This window comes from Ochotona princeps, chromosome 6 (genome assembly GCF_030435755.1).
Source record: "Ochotona princeps isolate mOchPri1 chromosome 6, mOchPri1.hap1, whole genome shotgun sequence".
Taxonomy (NCBI): Eukaryota; Metazoa; Chordata; class Mammalia; order Lagomorpha; family Ochotonidae; genus Ochotona; species Ochotona princeps.
In genome coordinates, this window is record NC_080837.1 from 88,195,021 (window position 1) to 88,219,790 (window position 24,770).

Here is a 24,770-nt window from a genome sequence, read left to right on the forward strand (position 1 = left end):
CAAAAAGACAGAAAGTGACAAGTGCTGTGAGCATGTGAAGAAAGAGGAGCCCCAAAACACTATTCCTGGAAGTACAGATCAGCACAGCGATTGTAGAGAATGATCTGGAGACTCCACAGAAGACAGGAAACGGACCTCACACCTCCCATGCGATTCTGGGTGTATTTAGATAAACTGAAGTCAGCATGAGAAAGAAATGCCTGTACTTCCAGCTTCATGGCAGGGGAATTCACAACAGCCAAAATATGGGATCAGACTGGGTGTCCATCAATGGTTGAATAGATAAGAAAAATATATCCATACGCTACAGAGTGTTAGTGATCAAACAACAAAATTTTGACATTCACAGAATTAATGGATCGTTATGTTAAGCAAAATAAGCCAGATACCAGAAGACAAATACCACATATGCTATCTATACGTGGAAGCTTTAAGACAAAGATTGAATCTGAACTTAGAGCAGTGGTTACTACAGGCACATAAGGGCAGAAGAAGGGAGACAGAAGGGGACTGGCTAATGGGAGCCAACACACAAGCAGATGGAACAGGCCCCAGTGTCCACACCAACGGGCTGCAGTCCACAGGGTGTGTCCAACACACAAGCAGATGGAACAGGCCCCGGTGTCCACACCAATGGGCTGCAGTCCACAGGGTGTGTCCAACACACAAGCAGACAGAACAGGCCCCAGTGTCCACACCAACGGGCTGCAGTCCACAGGGTGTGTCCAACGCACAAGCAGACGGAACAGGCCCCGGTGTCCACACCAACGGGCTGCAGTCCACAGGGTGTGTCCAACACTGTATAGAGGACCAATGCTGTGGCATGGAGCTGCTGCCTGTGAGGTCAGCATGCAGCTCAAGAGGACCTGTCAAGGCAACTGGAGCTGAGCCAGAGGGTCCTAAGGCCAACGTGAAAGAATCTGAGCAAGGGAACAGTAACTGCCACAGACCATCCCCCAGGGATGCATGACCCCAAATGGCCCAGGAGCTCAGAAGGTCACTACACCTGGAGACACCCAAGGTGAGGCCAAGCATGACTGCTAACCTGGTGCGACTTCTGTCCCAGAGCAGAGGACATCTGAACACAGAAACACAAAGGGACTATCCTGTGAGGACAAGAGGAGAAGCCAGCATCTGCCTGCCAGGAACAGGAGAACCCAGCCCTGCCCCTGCGGTGACCTCAGACTACAGCTTTCAAGCAGTGAGACGTGAACTTGTGCAGCTCAGGCCCTCAGCCCCTGAGGGCTACCTGCCATGAAACAGAAGAAACAACTGGACACATCAGTGGGATGTAGATGCTCTGTGCAGAAGAACCCTGACTGGGAAGGAGTGGCAGAACTGAGAGCCCTCGACAAGTGCAGCAAAGACCAGGAGGCAAGAACAACCAACCAACGTCCAAATAATCAGAAACAAGGCAGCTATGCAGGTTGGACAGGGGTCTGGCCTGGCTGTTGGGACACTTGCGGCCGACTCTGCAGTGGCTGGCATAAGCCCAACCCCCCCACTAATGCATACCCGGGAGGCAGCAGGTAATAGCTCAAGTGCCTGCAATTCTGCCTCTCATTTGGAAACAGGAAGAAGTCCTGGCCCAGCCCGTCCAGGGTCCCACAGGAATTGAGCAATGGGTCAAACAATGAGGAAAATGTTTTCATGCACTGAGTCAGTCATTCCTGAGGGGAGCAATCCCTGTGCAGCACAGGGATGCAGCAGGCAGGTGAGCAGAGACAGTCACCTGTCCCTGCGGCAGGACAGCACTGAGAGGGCCGCTCACTTCCAGGGCATTCTCACCAGAAAAAAAACTCAGAAGTCTCAACAGGAGCAGCGTAATCCTGCTGTGGGTCTGTCACACAGCCTATGACCTAGCCCCTCTTTGAGCCTCCAGATTAAGTCCCTTGGCAGCCAGTGCCAGCACTTAGAGCTGGCACACAGGGCTTCTTCGTCATGCGTGTGCACACCTGTGTGTCCTGTCAGTTCTCATGCTCCCCAACGTGAATCACCACAGTCAGCGAGCGCTGTCCTGGGGGTTGCCGAGGGCTTGCTCCTTAGTGGGCAGTGCTGCGAGGGCCTGGTGGGACATCCCTAGGTCTTTGGAGAAGCGGCCTGTCTGCCACGGTGACACCGTCCACTTTGATGCCCTCACCTGAGCCAGCCCCATAACCTTGGGCCTCTGGGGCCAGGAGCTAACCAACCTCTGCACACAGCTGGCTGCCTTGAGTGCTCCAGAGAAGGACAGATGTCTGCCCACCACAGAGCCAGCAACAGGCACTGCAGCCGACTTCACAGACTACGGGTGCCCTCTCCTCCCCAGCGTTAGGCTCATGTCAGACAGGTGCTGGTCAGATGGGGCCACTACCTGCCCTCCACCCAAGTCCACAAGCCCTCTGCCTCTTCAGTCACCAGCTCTTGCCCACTGGAGTGAGACTGATGGCAGCAGTACCCCCACCTACTCTCCAGGGGCCCATACAGGAAGCCCACAAGCCAGAGAAGGACACAGAACCTGAAGGCACAAGATATAACAGAGCAGCACTACAAGTCTGGGTTTCCCAGACAGGAGACTGCTGCAGCCCCTAGGATCTCCCCACAGCCCCTGGGCACTGGCTGGAGCAGCCTCTTATAGCAAGTGCTGGACAAGGGGCCGTCCACCAGCCCTACACACCAGGCCCGTGGGGCTGGGTCCTCCAACATAGGCCCCACCTACACTCCAAGGGCCGTCTGTTGCCTCACCTGGGAAGGGCTCCTTAAGGAAGTGGCCATTGATGGTCTGATTGGCAGTGCCCAGCAGGTTCTTAGCGATGAGGGTGTAGTTGCCATTATTGTAGTGGGTGGGCTTGTTGAAAAGTAGGCAGCCCTCAGAGACCTCACCCTCCTGGTAGTAGTCCACGTGGATGATCTTGGACTCCCGCAGCGGCTGCCCATTATGCAACCAGTGCAGCGTGGGAGGGGGGTTGCCACGCACCACGAACTCGATGCAGTGCTCCAGGCGCAGCTCCGGCTCCTCCAGGCTCACCACACGAGGGGGGTCTAAGGACAGAAGCAGCTAGAGCCCCAGTGCCTGCCAGAACTGGGACGCAAAGTCCCGTCCCCCAGTCCAGGTCCCCCCAACCACACCCAGAAGGGACAGGCATCAGCTCCTCCCAGCATCCTGGACCCACCTGCGCTGGAGTCCCTAGGGGGCAGGATGGACCAGCCCATGAGTCTCCATCTCCTCTTTGCGGTTGCTGCCCAGTGATGAGCCAGGCCTCTGTCCCAGCTCCCTCCCTGTCTCCCACGCCTGGTCGCCACCCTGAGCCACACTGCCACAGTGAGCACTCACAATAGACAGAGAGGGCCACACTGGCGTTGCTCATGCCCACCACGTTCTCAGCAATACAGGTCAGTGTGAAGCCATTGTCCTCACTGGTCACGTTCACCAGGGTCAAGTTGATGGCATGCACATTGGTCCAGTTCAGGTTTGTCTGAGACCCAAGGGGATAGCAATGGTCAGTTTCCCCAGGCAGGCCCACCTACACCCATACCCTTGGTACCCACAGGAAGAGCCACTACATGCTGACCCAGGTCCACGCACAGGCAGCACTCACATAGGCCATGGAGATAAAAAGCAGAGCTGTCCCTATTTCACTGACGCGGACACCATGGCTCAGAAACTGCGGAGGCCTTGTGTGGTCAGCATGGCCGGGCAGCAGCACAGCGAACATGAGCCCACACGTGTACCCCTGCAACAACCTCAGCTGCCCCTCCCCAGACCCCGAAAGACCATGTCTGCGGTGCCTACCTGGTGGGTGTTGATGGACTGCAGACCAGTAACAATCCAGTCCACGTCTGGCAGGGGGGACCCAGAACCGTTGCAGGTGACCACGGCATTGTCCCCTTCACGAACGGTCAGGTTGACATGGCTCACGCTGATCTCAGGGAGGTCTGGCGTGGGTCAGGTGAAAAGACAGAGGCTGTCACATGGGCATAACTCTGGCAGCGCTGCCCACCTTCCCAGCAGCAAATCCGAAGGAGTGCCCTGAGCTCCCAGGAAACCACAGTCCTACTCCCCTGGGCAGGGCAGAGCTCAGCTCAGAACAAAGCCACACCACAAGAACTCCATGTAGGGCCAGGCGGGGCATGAGTCAAGGCAGAGGTCCTCAGGAGCTAAAGGAATCTCAGCTTCCCAAGGCCTCTCAGAGGGCTGCACTCAGGCCAGGCCCAGAAGGAGCTGATTGGAAAGCACCCGAACCTGACTTGGCCACTCCTGAAGAAAGGAATGTGCAGCCCCAAAACCAGGTCCCCACCAGAGGCTGCCAGCATGTGGCTCCACTCACCACACCCACTCTCCCCTCATACCCACTGGCACACAGTTTCCCCACCACACCCACTCTCCCCTCATACCCACTGGCACACAGCTCCCCCACCACACCCACTCTCCCCTCACACCCACTGGCACACAGCTCCACTCACCACACCCATTCTCCCCTCATACCCACTGGCACGTGGCTCCACTCACCACACCCACTCTCCCTTCATACCAGTGGGCACACAGCTCCCCCCACCACACCCACTCTCCTCTCACACCCGCTGGCATGTGGCTCCACTCACCACACCCACTCTCCCCTCATACCCACTGGCACACAGCTCCCCCCACCACACCCACTCTCCCCTCACACCCGCTGGCACACAGCTCCCTTTGTCACTCTGACTCTCCCCTCACACCAATCAGGTCCCCCTACCACACCCACTCTCCCCTCACACCTGCTGGCATGTGGCTCCACTCACCACACTGGCTGATGTTCATACGGAACAGCGGTAGCTTCATGCCGTCAGCACCAACACAGTACAGGTCCTGGCTGTTGAGTCGTGCCTCACCCTGCTCCTGCCATAGCTGCATCCAGCGGATGTCGCAGCTGCAGTTGAAGAAGTTCTGCTCCAGTCTCCTACAGGCGGGACAGGGAAGGGCCCTGAGCCAGGATGCCTGCAGCCTTAGGACACCTGCCCTCCAGGGGCTGCAGAAAAGCTCTTACAAGAACACATACAAGCCACAGAACATTTTTCAATCCAACAACCTCCATAGCTTCAAAACCAATAACTTGCTTAAACGGAAACCCTCCCTCATAACTCAGCCAGCCTGCACCCACTGTGGGCTGCCACTCAGACCCCCACAGCTTCTACTCTCCAGAGAACCCCAAGTAAGGCTATCTAGAGCCCGCACGGCCCTGCTTCCCTCTCAGCCTAAGTTCTGTGGGGCTGACAGAGTCCTTTCCTGCCTTGGGACCTTTGCCCACACTGCCCTGGTTGGGAAAAAGTCACACACACACACACTGCCCAACCCCTTGCCCTGCCACATTCTCCCTTCTGGAATAGGAAACCAGCCACCTTAAAAGATATCACCCTGAAGATGATTTCAGTCTGTGACTCTCTTCCCCAACCTCCTATGAAGCCTGAGACTCGGCCCACTCCACCTGTTAGGCCGTAACAGGCCTGGCACACAAGCCTTCCCAAATGGAATGAAAGAAGAGTCTCTCTGGTGGAAGAGGTAGTGAGTTGTTTCCACCGTGGGACCAGCTCATGCCTTCAGGAAGTCCAGAACCTCAGTGAGCACCTGCTGGAACTCTGGGTTGCACACAAGCACAGACAGGACAGGTCCAGTCCCAGCTACCCAGGACTATGCAAGGTCTGTCAGCTCCAAGCTTTCCTGGGATCTTCACTAAGACACCTTCATTCCTGGGAACAGCCACAATACCAACGATATCTTCCCATGGGAGCTCAGCTCCATTCACGGTGACAACACACAACACCGAGGACATCTAACCACAGGACTCAGCTCCATCTGAACACCACCCAGCACCACAACACCTTGCCATGGCAGCTCAGCTCCACATTGACATCCCCCAGCACCACAACACCTTCCCATGCAAGCTCAGCTCCACACGGACACCACCTAGCACCACAACACCTTCCCATGCAAGCTCAGCTCCATCCATGGGGATAGCACCCAACACCACAGACACCTAACTCAGCTTGCTTGGACTTTAAGGCTTTGAGACCCAACCTGTTTGACAACTGGGGACTCAAGGCAGTTATGTAGGCAGCAGCTTATGGAAAGTGAGGCCCTGGCAGAGGGTTTTATAGACCCTGGGACACCATAGGTAAGATTTGCAGTGTCCAGGCTGTCTCCACTCACTATACACAGCATTTTACTATAGTGATCCCTGAACAAGCACTGTGTGCAAGGTTCTTTGCACACAACACCATGTACATGGTGCTCTCTGCACATAGCAAACCTCATGTCCCTCTCCTCAGCATGGCCTGTACAAGATACTATGGTGTAATTGGATACAAGGCCCTGACCATAGGGGCTAGCAGACAGCCTTGGGGCAGCACCAGAGAGCTACTGCCAAGGGCAGTGCACATAGAACAGGCTGAGACTCAGCCAGGGCAAGGTCTGTGCCAAGAAGCCTGGGAAATAAGCCAGATGGGGCAGGATGGCTGGGGTTCATCCTGGGGCCACAAGGTGGACACGCCACCCAGTGATACTGTGCAGGGAGGCAGAGGGGAGGAGCCCTGGAGGCAGGACACCAATCAGGACATTTCCCAAGCATGGCCTCCATGTCCAGTCACATGGCCTGTGTGTTGCTCCTGGCCAAAGGGATGGTGTGGGAGGGTGACACAACCCAGGCCTCTTGTGAGGCTATGTCCCTTATGTGGCATCTTCTCTAACTCATTCACAGTGGCCACATGGCTAGAAGGCTCTCTGGTGTTCCCAGATTCCAGCCCATGAACTCCTAAGAAAACCCTGGAAGACTGCCCACTCTGGTGTGTGGGCTACATCTAATGGAATCAGAAGTGAGACCACGCAGCCCAGTACAACGCCAACTGGCTGTGTGCACCAAGAGGCAAGCAGGAACTGCAATGGCACCTGAGCAGCTGAAGAGCAGATAGACTACAAGCCTCACAGAACTTGACCCTGGAGCTCCGTGGGGAACCAGCTGCTGGGGGCCTGGGGAAATGAGACTCTCAACACCACCAGGAGAGAGTGAGGCACCAGCCTTAGGGGTTGGGGTAGTGGGAGGAAAGGAAAGGGTTAGGGAAAACTGAGAGTGGGAAGCACTGCCAAGGTTGAGAAAGCAAGAGTAAGACAAGGTGGAAGGAAGAGCTGGGACCCCAGGGACAGGGGAGGGGGTCCAGCAGTCACTGGCCTGGAGCAGGCAGACAAGGTGGAAGGGAGAGCTGGGACCCCAGGGACAGGGGAGGGGGTCCAGCAGGCACTGGCCTGGAGCAGGCAGACAAGAAATGAGGAAGAGCTTAGACAAGGCAGGAAAGGAACAGGCAACACCAGCCACACTGCTCACACAAAGAACACCGCACCCTCACACGGGGAGTACCACATGTCAGAAAGCAGGGCATGGGCTCCCTCAGGAAAGGCATGCAGAGGAGGTGTCTGAGGGAGGAGCCTTGCAAGTTCTCACCACAGGGACTGAATCTGGAGTGGGGTCTTGGGCAGGTCACATGAAGTCAAAAAGGTTGAACCCCGTGAGAGCACCCACACTTTCTCAGGACCAGAGGAATCCATGCAGCCGCCTACTCTTACCTCCAGCATTCTGAAATAGCAGAAGTCACTGCGGTCTTCACAGGGGACCACGGTGGCCTTCCCTTGTGGGGCCATGAGGAACAAGCTGCCTTCCCACGGTGCCTGTGTCACACACCAAGACAACTGGGATGGGTTTCCCCCATGCAGACCTTGCTGTAGGGAAAGCACCTGGAGCAACACCCACCCACACACTGAGGGCCAGGGGACACACCCAGGACACTCCTCAGCCAGGGCTCAGGGACCACCAGTCACAGTACAGCAGCAGCCACCAGGACCACCCCCCAGCCATACTCAGCCCTTGCCCACAATGGCCACCGCCCAATGGTGGGCCCTGGGGCCCTTGCAAATTAACCTAGTCCCAGCCAGGCAGGTCCTGGGCACTCAGCTGCTCAGCTGTGGCCCTGACTAAGCTGGGAGGGTAGACCCCTCATGCTGTCACCATGCTGCTTCTCTTCCCAGTCTCATGGCGTTGGTGCTAGGGCCAGGCTGGGATGGCGAGGCTGGCAGCGTGGATGGGAGCGCAGCCCTCTGTCACAGACCCAAGGACTCCCAAAGGGTCAGGCACAGCACCAAAGGCAGGGCTGCAGACCAGCAGACTGAGGCAGAGACAGAAAGGATGGCAGGAAGGACCCCCTTTAGACTGCAGAAGGAGCACAGCCTGCTGGCAGCCTGCCAGCCCCAGATTTCAGAGTTCAGGGAGCAGAGCATCATGTTACCTGAAGCCTTTTGTGTGTGGTACCTTAAGGCAGTCCTTGGCAACACGCACAAAGCCGCACACTCCCCAGGCTGTTTTCACCTCTGTTCAACCTCTTGGCACGAAACTGTCGTGACAACACACAGCTGAGGCTTCATGAATTACAAGGCTATACAGCAGCCACAACCAACTGCAGCAACTTTTCTCAGGGCTCTCCGTGCTCACGGCCCAGACAGGCAGAGCAAAGTGCCAGCTCAGCTCACCCCCATCTCTGCCTATGGTTAACATTTCACCAAGTCAATGAAATCTGCAGCTTACACCAGAAGGCATCTACCTGTGTGTGCAGGCCACTGGAGGAGCTGGGCCCACTGCACCATGTCCTTGGACCCTTGCCCAAGGGCTCTAGCTGTGGCTTATGTTTCCTGACTCCTGCCGCACTGCCCCCGCCTCATCACAGGTCTCACAACCCACAATGCCGTTCTTCCCGTAAGAGTCTTTCCAAAGCTCCTCTGGGTTCCAGGAAGACAGCTCCAGTTGGCTGTCATGAAGGAGACACATGGTCTCACCATGACCAGAAACTACTGAGAGCACTATCAGCACCAGGTCAGACCCCCAACCCAGGCACCACCAGTGCCGGGTCAGACCCCCAACCCAGGCACTGCGGCAGAGCCAGCCTGGCACTGCCTTGTACTCGCCCCATGAGAGGAGCACCTGGGCAGGGAGGCCACAGTCCAAGTGCTTGATGGTGACCAGCCCCTCCCCCTGCGCAGGTAAAGGAGGCAGCTGGTCTGTGTCCTTCCTGGGCGTCCCCTCCAGGGAGTTGTTCCCGAGCACGGCTTCTGGGGGTAGGGCAAAATCACCGAGCAGCGTGGGAACAGCAGACCTGGGCAGCGGTAATGTCAATGCGCCCACACCCCTCACGGATCCTGCTATCTTCTCACTGTGTGATCTGGCCTGCTGAGCTTGGCTGAGCCTCACACGCCTCCCTGGAACAACTGGCCATAAGGCCTATTTGTCATGGCATTAGTTTGAGAATAAGGCAGGCCCACGCATGCAGCAGGCGCTCCTATGTGCTTTTCCTTCTGTGTGGACCCCACTGGGCAGGTAGTGGACACTCAGTCCTTGAAGCAGGAGCCTGGTGATGTCAGGCCTTGCCCAGAGGGTCCTCCAGGGCAGAGGCCGGTGAGCACAGCAGAGACCGCCTCCCTTTACCTCTACAAGTCACACTTCTGCCTGAGACCCCATGCTGCTGCCACAGTTCCAGCCCCTCGCCCCTCCAGGGACAGGCCTCCTTCTTCCTGGACCCAGCAGCGGTCTGACCGTGCAGCTGGCTCTCAGGACAGGACACCATGTGGACTAATCAGGAGGCTGTACCAGACCCCACCACCCTTCCTCTGCTCTCCAGACATGGTCGTTTAGATTTCCATCCAGCCTCTGCTGAGAGCCAAGGCTCAGGCCCTGCAGCCAGCAGGTAAGCTTCCCACTCACAACATCCACTTCTTCCCCAGAAAGTAGAAGCAAGCAGTGTGGTGTTCCCTGATCCTGCTTAATCACTGCCAGCACCGTGACACCCCACAGGACGGCACCAACACCACCTTCCTCACTGAGTCACACCCACTCGCTGCCACCCGCCTGGGAAAAAGATGCAGGATCCCATGGCCCCCTGGGAGATTCGGAACTTCTCTTCACATCGACACGCAGGTCACCAGACAACAACCACTGACCTCAGCTCAGCGTCTGCTCAGCAACTCACACAGCAGCAGGCCTGTGTCTCCTCACAGCCTCCTCCAGATGTGGGCAGGAGCCACAGGACCACAAGAGACTCTGACCCGGAGACCCAGGACCCAAACAATGAACGGCAACATGAACTTCCCACATGTTGTTACTGAGCAGGTGCCTAGGTTGGAGACAGTCGCGTGTGGAGGCCCCAACCTCACAGCCACACTACACTTGTCACAGGGTGCTCCCACACTGGACACCATACTCCCTGTAAGTGGCAATGATGACTCCTACCTTAGCACACAGTACCACCACATACAGTGACCGCTGGGCACCGTGGTGGATGCATCTGCACAAGAACCCACAGGGACAGCAAGGACGGCCTGTGGCAGAGCCCACTGTGCTCCGTGCTTTAACAAGAGCATGTTCTCCTGGCCCCACCCCATCTACACAGGGATCCCCACTCCCAAGCAGCAGTAGATGGAGGGCATACCCTAGCCCTGGAGCCTCTGATACCACAGGGTTCTTCCCAGGAGAACAGAGCCAGCACCCACAGCTGTCTAAATGCCCACGCCTAGCTGGTGGGGTTTGAAGCAGAAGCTCAGGTCTTCAAGTGTGGGGACAGGTCACTGAGAGCCCAGCACCCAGCACAGCCTCAGGTACTGACTCCCTGCAGGTGGCGAAGCCATCTGCAGGCTGTGCATGTGAGCTCAAGCCTCAGCCTCTTTCCCCTGGACAGCAAAAACAGCCCTTTCACAGCCAGAGCTGGTGACTCCCATGTCGACCGGTCAGGGATGGTCATTGCCAGCATGCGCAGTGTCTGTGCAGAATGACCGGCTCGGTGCAGTGGAGCGATTGGTCCTGGAGCACAGTAAGGCCACAGTTCACCCACAGACGAACATACACTCAACCTCCATAACTCCCTCACCCCAGCCACATTGGTGGATGGGAGTTGCATGTATATGAGGCATGTGGTCCACGTCTGAGGGTCTGAGTTCAAGTCCCTATTGAAGCCCCCAGGCCCACAGTCCTCACCCAAGCCAACCTCCCTGATCTCTTGTGAGATAAATGGCATTTCACCAGATGCTCCAGTGATCACAGAATGGCAAAAGCTCTTCTCAGTCATAAACATCAACCCCACCCTCGCCCCACATACAGATCTGATGGAAGCCCTGACTTCTGAAACACAACACGACCAGAAAGCATCAGAAATCAGGCCTTCACTGCAGAGGGAGGGGACATTCTCACTGAACAGGAAGCACTATCCTCCTGCCCAAGAGCCCCACTGTGTGCACCCCGCCCCCAGACACACACAGGTGCTCGCCCAGCCTGCAGGTGGCTCCACTGCTTGGCACTTCCCTAGCCCACTTCTACCCACCATGGCCCCTGAGCCACCTGCTCAGCTCTCCAAACACAACTTACAGTTCCCGGAGACTCAGCGTCTGGAAGAGCTGCCATGAAAGAGTGGTGAGCCGGTTACTTGACAGGTTTCTGCAAGAGGGACAGACAAGGTTAAAGAACAGATCTGTATCTCATACTGGATGGTAAACCTGGCCATGGCCATGGAGCTCTGATCTGTTGATGGCAGGGGTTACAGGTAGGTCTGGAAAGGACTCTGAGCCACAACACACTGTCCCATACACGCCCCCATACCAGCCCAATGGGCCTGTGTGAGCCAGCCTCCTCTGGATGGACAGAGAGTACTCACATATTGCTAGCCAGCAGCACCTACAGCTCCCACACTAGTCACCTGAAATCCCTCCTGGCAGATCCACCCCTACACACCATTGAGCATCCAGACATGAGCCCTGTGCTCACACCTGCTCTTCCCCGATGATACTGAATCTGTTCCATTAGGACCTACAGGAGACAGAAGAAACACTCTTGTGTCTGTCCCTCTGCCAGCCATGCGTGGAAGTCAATGGCTGCTGCTGACACCGCAGCACCCCAGCTAGGAGGCACTTGCCGGCGGTGATGCCAGACCTGCCGGGCTGCCATCTAATTGCATGTGGGCATGTGACTGTGTGTCACAGGTCTACACATGCACTTGTATTTAGAGGACCTACACGATGAGAATTCCAAGACAAGACAAACATAGGCTGCGCTGAGGAATGGGGGGCAGACAACAGAGGCGAGGAGGGAGGTCCCGTGGAGACTCACTTCCTAGCTACACAGCAATAAGCAGAAGGAAAACAGTGGCAACAAAACAGCACAAAGACCAGGCAGGCAGCACTCAGAAAGAGACCATCCCAGAGGCCACGGCTCACTGCAGGCCAGGAGAAACTGAGAACTGAGGGGGCCACTGCACAGCAGCAGTGTCGCACCCAAGAAGATGAGGGCCAGGAAGGGAGAAGGAAGCAATGCCAGGGCAAGACCAAGACAGCCTGCTTGGGCGGGTGAGGAAGGACCCTGGGTTTTATTCTCAGGAATGGAAGGACTCCAGTGAGGAAGCCACATTTAACAGGAGCTTAAGATGGAAAAGAGCAGGTCAGGTGGCTGCAGGGCACTCCAGGCCAAGGTTAGAAGAGATTACCAACCAGGGGCCCCCACTACAGGTGTTGAAGCTGTGGGCATCAATAAGTCCCCTCTAGAACCTCCTGAACCAAGTCCCCAGCATGAGCAGAGCGGCACCAGCAGAGAGCCGGCAGCTGCCAGAGGCCCTGGGTCCACCCAACCTTGGGGAACACGCCCAGAAGAGACGTGGATCCACTGGTGGGACCCAGGCAGCCAAGAACCTTCCTGAAGCCTGCTCCCTCTCCAGAGAGGAGCAGACAGGGGCCTGGCAGCAGCTCTGGGGAGCCCACGACTGGGAGCGGCCAAAGGAAAAGTTCACTCACAAAGGTAGGCTTTGCCACACTGGGCAGAAACATTAGGAGAAAACTGGATTCTGAAAGAAAGAAAGTAATAGACATTCTGGGCAAATGAAAAATAAGAAATAGGGCCCGGCGGCGTGGCCTAGCGGCCAAAGTCCTCGCCTTGAACGCACCAGGATCCCATATGGCCGCCGGTTCTAATCCCAGCAGCTCCACTTCCCATCCAGCTCCCTGCTTGTGGCCTGGGAAAGCAGTTGAGGACGGCCCAATGCTTTGGGACCTTGTACCCACATGGGAGACCCGGAAGAGGTTCCTGGTTCCTGGCTTCGGATCGGCGCGCACCGGCCCGTTGCGGCTCACTTGGGGAGTGAATCATCGGACGGAAGATCTTCCTCTCTGTCTCTCCTCCTCTCTGTATATCTGACTTTGTAATAAAAAATTTTTAAAAATAAAATCTTTAAAAGAAAAATAAGAAATAGCACGTCTGCTTCATGCAAGTGCCAGTGAGTGTGGCAGGGTGCCCAGGAAGGGCTCACAGGCCTGGTCACCACCTGGAGAATAGCAGCCTGGACCCTCTGATGGGGACTGCTACACTTCCCAGACTCACTGTGCTGCACACCTCAGTGCACGATGCAGTGACAAAACCTGTACAGCTGCACACGGCACTCACCAGACACAGAGAGCACCAGGGAAGCTGCAGGCTGCCCCTCCAGCCTCACAGTCATTGACACTCTCACTGAGGCCTCAGCTGAGACAAGAGCCTTCTCTATGCCTGACCATCCCTCAGCATCACTGCCTCAAAGGTCCCTCTACCTGTGCCTCACTGGTGTTCCTGTCACCTTTCTCAGGTGCTGCCTCCCGGACCTGTGTGGCTAGAGTTCCATGGAGAACCTACCTACCGCTGCCCCATGACAGCCTCCTCCCTTACAGACCATTACTGCCAACTCAGACTCCTTGACAGGCCAATGGCCAGTCCACCTGACCACTGAGGTAATTTGGTGAGCAAGATTTTATGAGATGTTGCATCAAATACATTTCTTATGTCAGGCTCTGGATACTGCCTCCTCTTGTTTCCTTTGAGACCCCAAACACAACCATAGTTATCTCTTGAACAACTGGCTCCCTCTCAGCACAACTGGCTGTCTTCACACCATGACTGGGCCCAGAAGAAAACTAACTGGGTCCTCACAGCACCATGAGTAGGTTCTCATAGCACCATGACTGGGGGTCCTCACAGCACTGTGAGTAGGTTCTCATACCATCGTGACTGGGGGTCCTCACAACACCGTGAGTAGGTTCTCATAGCACTGTGACTGGGGGTCCTCACAACACCATGAGTAGATTCTCACAGCACCGTGACTGAACACCTCATACAACGACTGGGTCCTCACAGCACCACGACTAGATCCTTCATATAATGACTGGGTCCTCACACCCAACTGGCTTCATCATAGTACTGGGTCCAGAGGTAATAAATAGTAACAATGAGGTCATTTGTTCCTGGGGGAACAGGAGCTAGCATACCTGGCCAAATGCTGCCCTGAACCATCAACAGGGCCAAGTAGGCACACTACACACAGCCTACTGTGAACAGGGACCTCCCTCCCTATGGCCAGTGAACACTGTGCATGGTGACCAGTCCCATGACAGTAGACAGGCCAACCACAGCAGGAAGGGGATGCACCCCATCATGGGGAACCCTAATGCCCTCCAAATAGGTGCTCCCTGAAGCGGTCCAGGCCAAGCAGAGCACCTGCTCTCAGCTCCTCACAGCCAAGCCAGCTGCCCCATGACAAAGTCCCTGAGCCGTGGCCCTTGTCTCCTTCATTCTGTCCTTGCCCAGCAGCTTTAGGGAGCCTCCCACTCAACTTCTAGTCTAGCCCCACTCACATGTCCACACCCAGGTACACAACTATCTCCTGCTTGCCGCCCAACAATGAATCCTGCTGGGGGGTTTCCTGTGGGCTTTGCCCTGCTGCTTGCCCCAGTCTCTCAGCAGCCAGGGCCTGGAGCATCCTCACAGCTGACAGAAATGCAGGCTCCAGGGCTGTGGCCTATAGGCTGCAACCTTCACTGTGGAAATCCTATCTCTGTCTCCCAAAAAAGAAGCATTCTGGAAGGTCTTTCTCCCTTCCTTAGACCCTCCACCCATCAATCCATCTATCCTACTCCCTTCCATTCAGGTCACTGTGGAAAGACACACACATGGCAGAAGCTCACTTCTCTGAATTCCATCAATTTTTGGGGTGCTACAGAGCTGTGTCCCATGATGGCCACCTTCTCTCCACAGCTCAGGTGTGGAAAGACCAGAGACAAGGACTTGACCATGGGAACTGCAGCGGACGCAAACAGTCAGGCCATGTTCTAGGGGACCCACCCCTGCCCCACCACAGGGGTTCCTAAAACTGCTGGAGGAGAGCAGGAGTGACCAACAAGGGCAGCTCCCTGGCACAGCAGCCCTCAAAGAAGCACAGAGCTGCAGTGCCACTCCTGCCCTCTGTCTATCTCAGCCCTGTGACCTGTGCATCCTGAGCCCTCACCCTGCAAACCAATGCACATCACAAGGAGCCCGGAAGGCAGGAAATGCCAAGTACATTCACCCTGAGTCCTGCCTGGCACTGGAGTCAACCCTGAATACCCCTGTGCCTGGGACAGAGGAAAGGGGCAGCTGCCCAGGGTTCCTCTAGTCCAAAAAAATATCTTTCCACACCCTGGATTTATTTGCTCTTCTCTCAGTTACATTGCTGTAAAAGGGGGTGGGGCTGCAGCCATTTGTGCATCTTTATTCAGTTAAATTACCCTGAGTGGCTCGTTAGTGAACAATAATGACGCCACTCTGTCTAATCAGATCTCAGTGACGTGACTGCTGCCTTGTCGAGGTCTAAAGACAGGAGGCAGATGTTCTAGACAGCCCTATGTTGGTTCCCAGGACCTGCACTAGATTGTCCACTGCCTCCACACAAGGCCTCCAGAATTTTAGAAGACATTCCCACCAGGTCTTGAGTGTCAAGCACATCTCCATGGAGGTCTTCTCAGGCAAATTTGATGGAAGTCAATTGCCCTGAAGCCCACATGGTTTCTCTGGAGCCAGGGACATCCCCATCTGGGCAGTGACCAGGACTGGTGCAGAGCCTACTGCCCAGGCACCCAGCTGCAATGAGGACCAGCTGGTGTGGCCCAGGCCTCACTCCCAGTCACACTCACAAGCAGTTGAGTCACAAAGCAACCGTGGGAAATCAAAAAACCCCACAGCCACCGACTAAAGGCAGAGCAGGGCTCCAGGTGGAAAGGGAGTGGCGTGAGGGTTAAGGCCAGGCACCTGCCCCTCCTCAGGTCTGTTCTGTGTTGAAGGAAACCTAGAGCACTCCAGACATCACTGACAGGCAGCCATAGAGCTGCTCTTGGCCTTTAACAGGGAAACAGGCAGGCTCTGAGGCTGGCCCTTCATCCAGAGACAGCTAGCTGGGCACCGTGGCTGGTGCCTGCTCCAGGGATGGCTGGGTGGGTGCTAAGGCTGGGCCCGCTCCAGGATGACTGGGTGGGTGCTGAGGCCGGGCCCTGCTCCAGGGATGGCAGGGTGGGTGCTGAGGCCGGACCCTGCTCCGAGATGACTGGGTGGGTGCTGAGGCTTGGCCCTGCTCCAGGAATGGCTGAGTGGATGCTGAAGCCAAACCCTGCCCCAGGGATGAGCGAGTGGGTATTGAGGCCAGGCCCTGCTCCGGGGATGGCTGGGTGGGTGCTATGGCTGAGCGCTCCTCCGAGGATGACTGGGTGGGTGCTGAGGCCGGGCCCTGCTCCGGGAATGGCTGGGTGGGTGCTGAGGCCAAGCCCTGCTTTGGAAATGGCTGGGTGGGTGCTGAGGCCAAGCCCTGCTCCGGGGTTGGCTGCAGGACAGAGCACCAGTGTGTGTGGGTCCTATGGGGAAAGACCCCTGCCTGCCCCAACAACAGGTCCCTGAGCTATCCAGAGGTGTTGCAAGAACCCTCCTCAGAGAGACAGACATGGAGGGGTTTCTCCGGAACTAGGGCCCTCCCCTAGTCAGGAAAATGCCTCCCCACAGGCACCCCTCCAAGGAAGAGGCTTCTGGGAACTCCAAGCCCAGTGGGCCTGGGGGATAACAGGAACTAGAACCAGAAAGCAAGTGAGAGGAGTGGGGGTGAAGAGAAGCAGGCACTACCCACAGGCAAGGGCAAGGGCTGAGTCGGGACTGGCAGAGGACAGATCGGAGCCATCCAAGATGTACAGCTGTGCCAACCGAGAGGCCACCGGAGCCCAGAGCCTGAGGACTCAGCAGGGGTTGTGGCTCTCAGGTCTGCCCTGGAGCTCTGCCCGCAGCTGCCTGAGGCCTAAGTGCCCTCTCTTGCCCAGGCCAGACTGTTCCAGAAGATCCCAGGGATGGCCAAAGCTCAGCCACCACACATGAGGAAGAAACAGCCAGGCCAGAGCCTCTACCTGTTTCGCCTCCCAACCCTCCTCCTGGGAGGCCATACCTGTCAGCAGGTGGCTAGGTTCAAGCGCAGGCTCCAGACCAGCAGCTCAGCTACACTGGACTTGTGACAAATGCACATTCTCAGGCCTCAGAAACTCATGGTGGTCCCAGCCTGCAGAGGATGCTGGGGAGGCTCAGTGTGAGAACTGTCCGGTGGTACTGGTGATGCTGGCTCTCAGCCCTGACCCCTGACCCAGGAGACCTTCCCTGAGGAAGGTGTCTTGCCAGCCTCAGCTACATTATCCTAACCTCTGAGGTCATCCCAGGGTCTCCTATGGGACTCCGGGAATGGGGGCGACTCATTAGCTACCACGCCCCAGCCCTGCATGGCTTCAGGCACTGTGCCAGAGGAGGGGCTGTGGCCACAGGATTGAAACAGCACTCACCTCCCCCTCACAGCACCACCAGCACCCTCACAGTTGCCTGGCCCTCCAGAAGGAGACCAGGGCACGAGAAGATCATGACATACAGTGCCTATGGGACTCACGCTAGGCCAGAGCTATCGGAAGGGGCTCTGGGCCCTGCCACCTGTCAGAAGCAGCACTGGATCCCAGGGCCCATGCCAGCACTCCCTAGGACAAGATGCCAGGACACAATCGCTCTTACAGAGGACTTTTCTGACATGTTTCCCACCCTCTTCTCTGGGGGAACCTAGCAGCCTGGTCTTTGAAAGAGACATGCAGGCAGCTTCCACTGCACCCCCCTGGCCTTACAGCCATGGATGACAGAAACCCGCCAGCTGACACTGGGGTCCATGGGGAAGACACAAGAACCAACAGCCAAAAGCCCCAGCACTGCCGGCAGCCACAAACCAGGCCCCCAGCAGGGAAGGAGTCTGGCACCTTCACCAGCTGTGCCACCCTAGGGCTGGGTGTGGCCAAGTCACAGTGATCCAGGTCAAGGGTATGGCTTCCCACCCCATGGGTCCATTAAGCCTCCAGGAGGCGCTGTGCCTGCAGCAGCACAAAACAAGGCATAACCAACAGAGAAAAGGCGAAGGGCTCAGCTCCTGGTCAGACGCCTGCCCCTGCAGGGGGATTCTGAACCAGACGCAGCCCTGGATGGACCCTGGATGGGCCTCCCCTGGCCACACAGGACATAGGCCTCCTGACCTCCCGCTGAGACACAATCCTCACAACACTGCGAGGACCAAGGCAGCTGTGCACAGGGGTGCCCACCAGTGCCCATTCACAGCGCCACCGACCTGCAACCAGGATGCATTGATCAGAGTGGGGCCAGAGCCCCTGTACTGTGGAGCAGGGTCCCAGGATGAAGTCCCCAAAGGCTTGGAAGGAAACCTCAGGGCAGCAGCAACAAAACAAGGCACCCATTCCGCGCTCTGCAGACACCACTAAATGTTTCCAATTAATTAACTGATTACACGATAGAACAGAAGGGGATCTGAGAGAGCGCTGTTGACCTTCAAGAGTAATTAATACTGCCAGTTCAGCAAACTCATCCCAGGGAAGTAACCAGGAACGCTGGAAATTGCAGTCACGGCTCTGGACTGAGAGCTCCTGTCCTCTCCTAATCCTCTCCCAGGGCCCGCCTCCCCCTGCCCAGATTTCCCAAGAACGCCAGGAGGCCTCTGGACCATGCCCTATGCATGCCAGCAGCTGCAGCCCTGGCCTCACAAGCCTCAGTGGGCCCAGCAATGACAGCAGGGGACCTGGCTGGTGGTGAGGACCTCACATCACAGGCCTGGTTCCACACCCAGCTCTGCTCCCAGTGCCAGCCCTTTGCCAACATATACCTTGCGAGGCACCTGAGCTCCTGCACACATGGGAGACCTGGATAACGGACCAGTCTCCTGCACACACGGGACTATGTGGTCATTTGAGCAGTGGGCCAGCAGACCATGGCTGGCAGGCTCATGCTCTGTCTTCCATGAAAATAAATAAAATGTTAAATATACTCATCTGCTTCGTACTGGATGCAGGCATCCTGGCACAAACACAGCCCTTCTCTTCGCATGTGTCCCTGACATCTGAGCCTCCACTCAGCCCAAGCAAGTGCTCAGGAAATCTCAGCCGATCGAGTCTCAGTTCTGAGCACACTGGTGGTGAGAAGGACCCCAATTGCACCTTGGAAAACTCCAGATGCACAAGTTGAGCTCACTGATTGCCACAGTTCCCACAGGAAATGTCAGCCAGCTCCAGCCTCATCTGCCTGACTGGTCCTCACACGAAAAGGTCTGCACAGGGACCAGCAACACATGACACAGCCACTCCACTTGGCCAAGATCTCCTGGTGAGCTCAGCTTGTCTACCTGGCTCATAAACTGTGCCCCCCCTTCAACCCTCACAGGGCTCAGCAAGCAAGGGCTCACCACGCAGTCAGCAAGGAGCACAGTGGCAGAGGCCCCAGAGCCATTTGTGGAGAATGGGTGCCTGTCCCTGGGCACAGCTGAGCTCCTAGATGTGGGACAGGGGACCAACATGTCCTTTTCTTTCACTCTGGAAGGAAATCCCAGGGCTAAGTGGTAGGAAGGGTGTGCAGGACAGACCCCAGTTCCCCTGAAGAGTAGGTGCTGTGGTCCTGAGAGGTGCCAACACACTCTGTAAGTATCAGGAGGCCAACTTCTCACTGCCCTGCAACCGGGGCCAGCTCAATGGGTGCCATAGGGTTTGGACTATGAGCTAGAGCCCAAGTAAGCAGCAAAAGCAGGTAGGACTAGAGATAAACCTCTCAGTATAGCCACGGTGGGTTTGCGGGGAGCAAGGAGACATGTAGTGGGGCTGGGCAGAGGTACCACCAGGCAGGGGTAGGGTTGTGGCCTGGACTTGGCTGGGGCTACATACCATGTGAACTGAGACAGGAGTATGGCTCCCACCCTGGTGCATCAGAGCCACACACAAAGGATGGAACCCAGCATGTCACCACACCTCACAGATGGCTGGCTGGAGAGGCAGCTCACAGGACTCCTGAAGATGCTGTGGTCTTGTGCAAGGAGGCACCAAGGCATCCCCATCATCAGAGCCACAGACGCAGCCATGAGCACATTCCCATGGCTCAGACCTCAGCCACTCCGCTGCCCCAGTCAGAGGGACCTGCTGGGAGCAGATGTCCCCAGGGAAGATCTGGCCCTTTTGTAGGTTGGGTCCCAGGACAAGGGGCAGGCATTACACTGTTGGCCTGTGCTCCCTCAGACACACAACAGTCCCTCTACACCAGCTGCCATCTGCAGAACCACAGACGCAGCTACAGCACACTGCCAGACACAGGATGTGCCGTCACTGAGCACCTAACACATGTACCTGCATGTCAGGCACTGAGCCCCCTCAATCCTCAGTGAGTCCCCAAGAGGTGGAGCTGCTCCCCAGGACCCCCAAGAAGCCATGGAGACACAACTCTGTCCAAAGTGAGAGGCGAGCAAAGCAGATCATGGTGTGCAGCCCTCAGCTCCTTTCACCTGCATTCATCCCTCCGTTTACACAGAGGAAATGTGGGTTGGTACCTGGTCCTGTCAGGCTAAAGGAGCTTGCACACCTCTGGGACAGACACTCCTTCCCATATGTAAGTCCCACACGGGCACCCCAAATGGGTAACCAGGTGACCTGTAAGCACCCTCTCTCAACCAGGGCTGACGTCGGCTTAGCTATTCTGGGAAACCCAGGGTAACCCCCAACAGCTGACCCACCAGTAAGACCACCCAAGCAAGGTGGAGGTCTCTGGATACCAAAGCAAGACCCAAGATAAGTCAACTCAGGGATGAAGGAGAACTGGCAGATTGACTGGGAGAAGAAGAGAATGAGTCGGGACTACTACTGGCTAAGGGAAGAGGCAGGGCAGAAAATGGCCACAGGAGAGCTCACTTTCCTTTATGAGAAGGATGGGAGAGGGGGCCAGCAAGCAGGGGGTAAAGAAGCCTTCAGGAAGGGAAGAAAGAATTCCCAGGGCCTGGAAGCAACATGCATGCAGCTGCCACAGGCTCAAAGCTGACAAGGTCTTAAGAAAACTGAAACTGGGTCCAGGGAATGTTAGGAAACCAAATGCTTGAGGTGAGCTTTGGTTTGGACAAAGAATCCTGAGAGAAATACTGCAAACATGCAGCAAGCTGCCCATGAGGCCCAGACATGTTAGCTAAGCCATGTTGGTGTCCAGGGTGCGTCAGAATGAGCAGGAGGGCATGACCTCAAGGAGTCAGCAAACAGCAAGGATGTTTACCACCTACCCACTGGGGAGCAAGGGACAGCTCTCCACGGGCCAGCAGAGTGACGGCCCAGCACTCAGGGTGGAACGTGAGCAGATGGGACCTGGTCGACCTCAGAGGTGGCATCTGTGTGCAGACCAAGACCCACCAGCAAGAGATGGTGAGCACAGAAACCACTCGGCGTCAAAACGAGCCAGCAGGATCACTCAGCACTAGGACCTGGGCACCTCACACAGGAGATGCCATGAGGACATCCCACCCTTGAAGTCATGTCACAGTCCACAGCACCCCCCCACACTCACGTGGCCAGATTCTTCAGGAGTCTGTCCTGGCTCTGCCCTGTTTAAGGAACACCTTGGGGCCAACTACAAGAGGCACCCCTGAGTCACAGCTAGCAGCTAAGGGGTGCCACCAGTCACAGAACAGGACCCCTAGAGACCCCCATGGGCACAGGCCAACCCAAGCTGGCCACAAACTAACTTATGGTGGAAGGATCAGGCACCACAGTGGAGCTGTAGGGTCACCTTACTTTCCCCTCTGTCAAGCACAGACAGCACTACATCTACCTGCTGCTGTGACCATAAATGACCAAGTCTGCAGATGGCCGTTATTGTACTGATGTCACAACCTTGGAATGCCCTGCACTGGAACACCCCCATCCCGGGGTGACAACCAGGGCCCAGGTAACACAAGCCCAGATTCCCTCTGGGCCTGTCCCTCTATGGCCCAGCGGGGTCAGCTCAAACCTGCCTTCTAGGAAGCATTTCCCAACATGTTGTGAGATCACAACTGAGCCATTTATAACTCAGCCTCGCTCCAGACTCTCAGAAACAGACTGAGTGGGCTGCACAGCCATGTTAAGGTCTCAGCCCAGTGCAGGGACAGAGCCAGGGCTGCAGGGTGCGGCCACTACACACTGCAATCAGATGATGCCTCCTGTACAGCCCCCACACACACACTCTCTCTCATGCTCCTATACACACACACACACACACACATGCTCCTACACACACACATACACATGCTCCTACACACACACACACTCAGGTACTTCTATACACAGAGAGATATATTCCTCTATACACAGAGAGGGAGACATGCTCCTGGACACACACACACACACTCTTATGTGCTTGTGTACACACACAGATGTGTGCCCCACACACTTACACATGCACACACACAAAGATGTGCACAAGACCCTTCCTCACTGTCTGAGGAGCTTGACTCAAGCGTCTCAGCCCTCACCTCTGTGAAAACCCACCCTGCCGCCTCAAGGATTCTTTCACCATTCACCTTGTGTGCAGACTTGATGGCCGGGAACCATGAGTGTGTCCAGTCCTGGGAGAAGGTTCAAAGGGAGACAGCAGCCACTGTGCATGGCAGGTGGAGAGACCCCACACCTCCTCCAGGAAGCCCAGCTGCTCGGGCCCATCTTTGGCCCCACCCCATTTGTGCCTTCCAGCAGCTCTACCCTGTCCCACCCCAGCCTGGTGCTGGGAGGCCCTGGAGGACGTTGGCCCCCATGCAGCAGACATGAGTAACCATGCCTGCTCACCAGCCACTTGCTGGTGAAATCAGTGAGGCCAAGAGCCCCCACCACAGCAGCCCTGCAGCTTGTGTTCTGAGACACCCCCCTCCCAAGTTGCAAAGGAGAAAGAGGGCACAGCTAAGATGCCCAGAGCCACCTGCTCCATGCTCTGCTCACGGCCATCCTCGTTCCCAGGTTATCTTTCCCTATTTTCTTCTTAACCACACAACTAGCATTCATTTCCCTTGCACAGAACATTTCCACAGGTCAGCTGTGGCTTTGCTCCCATCACCTTCTTTGCAAGACCCAGCTAAGACAGCAGACTCCACGTAAAACCCCACATCCCCACCACAGCAGCAGGGCCCCCATGGGCTTAAGAAGCACAGGACAGACACACACACGTACCCACATGGGCACATACACACACATGCACATATGCCCATGTACACACAGCATTCACACATATCCACATGTGTGCACACACAGCTTGCTCAGTTAAACAATTCAAAGCTCTTCAGGACATCCACGAAGCAGAGCAGCCACTGTTATAGTCAACGTCAGTTTATTTCCAGCACTTCCCCTCTCAATCCCAAGGGCACGGCGATGTGTGTGCATATGTGTGTGATGTGTGTAGACTGTGTATATGCATGGATGTGTGTGTTGTGTGTCCTTGGATATGTGTGTGCATATAAGGAAAAAGTCAACAGCTTTAATCACTTGATCAGATTCATCAAAAATCAGAAGCTGCTGTCCTGGCTTCTGAGCCCAGCACTCCTCATATGGACAGGACAAGCCTCTGTGGCACACAGCTCTCTAGGGACACTGCAGCTCCTCATGCCAGCTGATCCAAGCACAGGCCTGAGGGCAGCAGACACCTGAAGGGCTCTGGCCTGGCTAAGGCACCCGCACCACCCCCTCATCAGAGTTCCTGGGTTTGACAGACAGCTCTGCCCCACACCCCAGCTTCCTGCCTATGTCTATCCTGGCAGCAACAGGTGCCAGCCCAAGGACCTGGGTCCCCTCCCCCCAGGTGGGAGGTCTGGATTGAGTTCCAGGCTCCTGGTTTTGGTCTGGCCTCACTATGGCTGCCATATTTAGGGAGTGAGCCAGAGGATAGGAGCTTGCCTGTCTCCCTCAAATAACGAATCTGAAAAAGAGTGATGCCAGAAGTGACCGGTAATAGCAGCCAACAGCTGGAAGGCTCCTAGGCCTGGCTAATGCCACATTTGTGTTAAATACACCAGTATGCCAGTGTAGTTACCTGTAGTTTTTCTTTTTCAAAGATGTGTATGGGCAGATGCTAGCATATCATCAGACAGGGTCTTAGGACCTGTGCACAAATGTGCATGGGCGCTGGGTAGGCAAGCAAGGCCCCAAGTGGGCACAGCACAACACTGGAGGGCAGGGATTTGGAATCTGCATGCTCACAGGATGAGGGACTGTGGATTGCTCTGGGAATGTGTGGGAGGGAGGACTGCTGAGGAAGAACATGACAGGAGAGAAGTGACTTCTGGGGGATGTCCACCAACCAGGCTACCGCACTTGCAGGTAAACAAGGAAGCTGAGGGCCCGGCGGCGTGGCCTAGCGGCTAAAGTCCTCGCCTTGAAAGCCCCGGGATCCCATATGGGCGCTGGTTCTAATCCCGGCAGCTCCACTTCCCATCCAGCTCCCTGCTTGTGGCCTGGGAAAGCAGGAGAGGACAGCCCAAGGCTTTGGGACCCTGCACCCGTGTGGGAGACCCGGAAGAGGTTCCTGGTCCTGGCTTCGGATTGGCACGTACCAGCCCGTTGCAGCTCACTT

General features: G+C 56.3%; 1 protein-coding gene across 6 annotated transcripts in view; it reads right to left on the minus strand.

The window, feature by feature from the left end:
* NTRK3 (neurotrophic receptor tyrosine kinase 3) overlaps positions 1-24,770 on the minus strand; it is a 196,065-nt gene that overhangs the window by 128,225 nt on the left and 43,070 nt on the right. For all 6 annotated transcript variants that reach the window (XM_058666613.1, XM_058666614.1, XM_058666615.1 and 3 more), the window contains 5 exons: positions 11,406-11,474; positions 4,759-4,916; positions 3,773-3,915; positions 3,314-3,455; positions 2,725-3,021 (listed from right to left, as the gene is read on the minus strand). In XM_058666613.1, the coding sequence (XP_058522596.1) occupies positions 2,725-3,021; positions 3,314-3,455; positions 3,773-3,915; positions 4,759-4,916; positions 11,406-11,474 (809 nt within the window). The remainder of the gene's footprint in view (positions 1-2,724; positions 3,022-3,313; positions 3,456-3,772; positions 3,916-4,758; positions 4,917-11,405; positions 11,475-24,770) is intronic.